The sequence below is a fragment of the Sciurus vulgaris genome, assembly GCF_902686455.1.
Source record: "Sciurus vulgaris genome assembly, chromosome: 16".
In the NCBI taxonomy this organism is placed as follows: domain Eukaryota; kingdom Metazoa; phylum Chordata; class Mammalia; order Rodentia; family Sciuridae; genus Sciurus; species Sciurus vulgaris.
This window is the reverse complement of record NC_136477.1, coordinates 57,612,769-57,617,645: the sequence shown is the minus strand read 5'-3', so window position 1 is coordinate 57,617,645 and position 4,877 is coordinate 57,612,769. Positions and strand designations below refer to the sequence as shown.

Sequence of the window (4,877 nt, the reverse complement as noted above, 5' to 3'; positions counted from 1 at the left end):
TTCCTCCGAACTTACTTGGGGCCTGTCTAGAAAAGGGCCTTTTCTTTCCTCTGCTTGTACCTCTGGCCACACTAAGTCTCTGCCCGCCCCCCTTCAGGCCCCCTCCCTCTCCCCTCTGATAATCCTTCTCTTTATTTTAGAAAAACACAAAACCCGGTTCCACGCGGTGCTTTAGTGGCTAAAAGTGAAAGAGCTGCCTTGGCAGAATTCAGCTCTATGAATCACTTCGGAAAATTGGTTCGACTGAATGGCCTTAGGAGGAAAAACGTTTTAATAGGATCCAGGGGAGGTTCTGCTGTTTCAATCTGCTCCTTAAACAGGTGGAGATTGGACCTTCTCAATTATACAAACAGTAAGTACCCATCAGCGGGGAGAGCTGCTCTCCGAATCCTCCCCGCACGCAGCCCTAAACCAGCCTCAGAGCCCGGCTTTGCCTTGGAAACCCGATCATAAATCAGCAATTCGGATCGATTAGGATCTCAAACAGTCCTCTAGCTCTCAGTGCAGACACCCCCGGCCTCAGGCGGGGAGCCCAGAAAGCCGGAGGCGCACCCGCCCGGCGCGGAGGCCCCGGGGATCCCGGCCTCGCTCTCTCGGACGCTTCGAGGTCGTCCTTAGGCGGCGGGAGCTCTTTCCCGACCTCCGACGCCAGCCAAGGCGAGCTCGTTGCTTTTGCATAAATTAATATTTCCCCATTAACAAGTTCCCCCCTCCAAACGCGACGCCCGCGTCCATGCGCCACATCCTAATGAGGTAATTATCATTTGCGCGTGTTCGGGGCTGGCGCCGGCTCCGTGGGTAAATGGCAGTTTATTAGCACGATGCCCAGCTCGGCTGCGGAGGGCTAAGGGATACTTCGGTGACTAGACGGACACACGGGGGCCCCTTGGGGCAGCGCGTCCGGGACTCCCCGCATTCCCCGCGTGCCCCCAAACCTGTAGGCCCCCAAAGTTGTGAAGCACGCACGGAACTCTGCCTAGGTTTGGGTTTGGGCTCCCCCCCCTTTCCTTCCACCGGCAAAACCATCACGATTCCTCCCCCTCCCCCCTCCCGTCTCTTCCCTCCTTCCCGATTCGCAAACCGCTCGCACTTTCCCGAGGGGAGCGCGGGCGCCAGTTGCCTCCTTTTAAAGTTTGAGGGGCGGTGGCGGCGGCGGCCGGCAGGCGCGGGGGAACACAGGGTCCGCCACGGGAGCCGCGCCGCCGCCCATGTCATTCCACTTCAAGTGACTTCATGTGATGTCAGCTGAATGTAAAAGACAGTGATCTCACGCGGAGGGGAAGATGTTTGCCATCAAAATGTGACAGAAGAGACACGCTGCATGGCTCGGAACGCATCTCCTTGGCGGTGGGGGAAAGAGGTAAAAGCGCGGTGGCTCTCCCGGTCCTCTTTAACTTTGCCCCTTCACTGTCCAGCTCCCAGCACGCGTGGCGGAGGCCTGGGTCCAGGGAAGGGCTTAGGGGGGTTAATTTGAGGCTCTTTTCTCTTTTTCCCCCTCTCTCCTTTTCCTTTGTAAACCCTCCCCCTTCCCCCTTTCATAGTCCCAGGGCAGGGGCTGGTGGGTTCCTTTGCGCGCCGGGTTAATGGGCGGTAATTTGGTACCCTTGGGTGCACTTTGTTCTGCCTCTGTTCATTTGAATGCAAATGGGTGACCCGGGCCCGACTAGGTGCTTATTAAATTGCGGTTTTCCCCCCTGCCTTTTCCGGAATGCAGACTTAGAGGAGAGAGGCTGTGCCCCGGCCCGGCCCGGCCCAGCCCGGCTCGGCTCCGTGCGCCATGGCCAGCTCGGCTTCCCTGGAGACCATGGTGCCCCCGGCCTGCCCGCGCGCCGGAGCGTCGCCGGCCACCTCCAAGACGCTGGCCTTCTCCATCGAGCGCATCATGGCCAAGACGTCGGAACCCCGCGCGCCCTTTGAGCCCCGGCCTGGGGCGCTAGAGGCGGACGGCAGCCAGAGCAAGAAACTGCTCAACCTCTGCTCGCCGCTGCCCTGTATGATCCCCCTTCAGCCCCTAGGCTACGAGGTGCCGTCCAAGACACTGCTCAGTTACTCTGAGCTCTGGAAAAGCAGCCTCCGGGCGGGCGGCGGTGGAGGAGGAGGCGGCGGCGGCGGCGGCGGCGGCGGCGGGGGGGCCCCAGTGTGCGGCGCCAGCGGCTTGTGCAAAACCAACTGTGGCGTGTGCTGCAAGGCCGAGCTGGGCCTTGCACCGTCTGCGCTGCCCGCGGGCAGGGTCATCAAGCCGCAGGTCATCAACCAAGCCGTGGGGCTGCCGGCCAGCGGCTCGCTCTACTACTTCAACTACCTGGACTCGACCGCATACCCGCCTTCCGAGCTTCTCGGCGGCCACCTTTTCCCTTCTGGCCTCCTCAACGCGCAGGCTCCCACAGCTCTAGCTGCGCATCCCAAGCTCTTTCTGCTGGAGAACGCCAAGCTGGCCGGCCTGGCTGCGGACAAGTTCCCCCATCCAGCTCCCTATGCCCATAAGGAGCGCTTGCCGGCGCCGCTGGAGCAGGTGCTGAAGGAGAACTCGGCCCTGACCGCTGAGCGCGGGGGCGTCAAGGGTCACAGCAAGTTACCCGGGGGCTCTGCTGACGGCAAGCCCAAAAACTTCACCTGTGAGGTGTGCGGCAAGGTGAGGCCCATGGTCCTCGGGGGCCGGGAGGGGCGACCAGCGGAGGCTGCTTCCTGGGGCAGCCTTGAACACCCCTTTCTCGAGTTGAGGAGCTCTCCAGTAGCTGCGTACTCAAATTGGGTGCCTGGTTGGGCCTCAGTTTCCTATTCTGTAAAATGGGGATGCCGCTGTCAGCAGTCACACGGTACTGGTGGAAGCAGATTGGGAAACACTTTGCTAAAGGGCTCTGGTTTCTGTGCTGGGGTGTTGGTTGGGGGAGGTAGGCTGTAGCCTCCTGGGATTGGTAGTAGGCCCTTGGAGGGACTCAGCACAAAGCCCCCCTCTTGTCCTTCCATAGGTGTTTAACGCTCACTATAACCTCACCCGCCACATGCCGGTCCACACCGGTGCCAGACCGTTCGTGTGCAAAGTCTGTGGCAAAGGTTTTCGCCAGGCCAGCACGCTCTGCAGACACAAAATTATCCACACCCAGGTACGTGGCCCCCGGTTCAGGCCTGGCCTGCACGCAACCCCCCCGCCCCAAGCCTGAGCGATGGGGATAGGATGGCCAAAGATCGCCCTTACCCTTACGGGGAAAGCCGTGTCCCTTTGAGGTGTCCGGGAGGTGGCCTCTCCCCGGCCGTGATCTCAGTATTACTGTGCGCGCGCCCCTCTCCGCAGGAAAAGCCGCATAAATGCAACCAGTGCGGCAAAGCCTTCAACCGCAGCTCTACGCTCAACACGCATATCCGCATCCACGCGGGCTACAAGCCCTTCGTCTGCGAATTTTGCGGCAAAGGCTTTCACCAAAAAGGTAAAGTGCCGGGCTAGGCCCCCTCCCCACCTCACCTCGAGATTCTACTCTGCGGGTTGCGGCTGGTGGGGGTGGGGGGTGAGGCAAAGAGGGATCTGGAGACAGGCAGCACAAAGCCGCAGAGTAGAGCGAAGCGATTCTTTGGAATCGGGTCGTGTCGGGTATAGGTGGAGGCTTTTCCGCCTGGGTTAATAGACCTCGCTGTATTCAGGCCGGATGCACCGGGACACTCTCATTTGGGAGGTAGGAAGGATGGAAGAGGACCGAAGGAAAAGAAGTAGGAAAAGGAGAGAGCAATGTCCTCCAGAAAAAGGTTCCCTTTGTATTCGGCTCTCCCCTTTGAAATGGAAAAAAATATATCTAGGGAGTATCTACCTCCTGGGAACAACTTAAGACTTGGGGGAAGCATGTAAGATTTCCAGTTCGCCAGGCCCTGTGCCCTGCCAGATTTCCCAAGACACTTTTGGATCTCCAGGTGGTTCCTGGGGGACCAGAGGGAGTAACTTTAAAAAATGAGAAAGGAAAAAAAGAGAGAGGGACGAAGCCTAGGTTCGTGCGAATTTCTTCGAGCGAGGCATCTGCTAGGAGAAGGACCCGGTGTGTCTGGGCTGCGAAAGTTTTCCGGCCGGCGGAGCGCGGCAGGAGGGACGCTTCCCCGGCCCCAGTGCCCGGCTGGGCAAGGGGCGCAGGCCGGCTCCGCAAGACTCGGCGCTGGGTCTCTTCGGGAGTGCCCCGGGCTTGACGCATACGAAGTTTGACAACTTCTTCACTCGAAGAGGTCGCGCCCGCCTAGCCAAGCGTCGCCTTCTTTGCGCGGGCACCTGAGCCGCCCCCGGGACGCCTGGGCCCTCTCATTCCACTGCATACTCCTACTTTTTTGTTTTTGGTCTCCTGTAGGGAACTACAAGAACCACAAGCTGACCCACAGCGGCGAGAAGCAGTACAAATGCACCATCTGCAACAAGGCCTTCCACCAGGTCTACAATCTGACCTTCCACATGCACACCCACAATGACAAGAAGCCTTTCACGTGCGCCACTTGCGGCAAAGGTTTTTGCAGAAACTTTGACTTAAAGAAACACGTGCGCAAACTCCACGACAGCGTGGGCCCCACTGCCCCCTCCGCAAAGGACCTGACTAGGACCGTGCAGAGCTGAGAGCTACTGCCTTGTCCTCCCTTCCCGCCCTGTACCACCCCAAAACAGATCACACGTATAAACTTATTTCTAAAATTAAAAGAAAAAAAAAAAAAACTATAGCAGAGAGGCTAAAATCTATTTATCAAAACCAGCATATTTTTGGAAAGTTAAACGTTTCCTGGATGACTGGCAGCAAACGCGTGGCTCCCACCTTTGTATATTCAGGAAATTTATTTAAATCCAGTGCGCCGAAACGTATTTAATTCCAGGCCTCGGCTTCTCCTCGGGCAGCAGGTTTTTAACCTCAGCCTGT

General features: G+C 58.5%; 1 protein-coding gene across 1 annotated transcript; it reads left to right on the top strand.

The window, feature by feature from the left end:
* Nucleotides 1-216: 216 nt before the first annotated feature.
* FEZF2 (FEZ family zinc finger 2) lies at nucleotides 217-4,582 on the top strand (the record flags this gene model as incomplete). Its single annotated transcript, XM_079116658.1, has 6 exons — nucleotides 217-356; nucleotides 1,263-1,360; nucleotides 1,715-2,632; nucleotides 2,970-3,104; nucleotides 3,293-3,425; nucleotides 4,323-4,582. Exons 3-6 carry the CDS (start codon nucleotides 1,778-1,780, stop codon nucleotides 4,580-4,582), a joined length of 1,383 nt encoding a protein of 460 aa, XP_078972784.1. The 5' UTR covers nucleotides 217-356; nucleotides 1,263-1,360; nucleotides 1,715-1,777.
* Nucleotides 4,583-4,877: the final 295 nt, after the last annotated feature.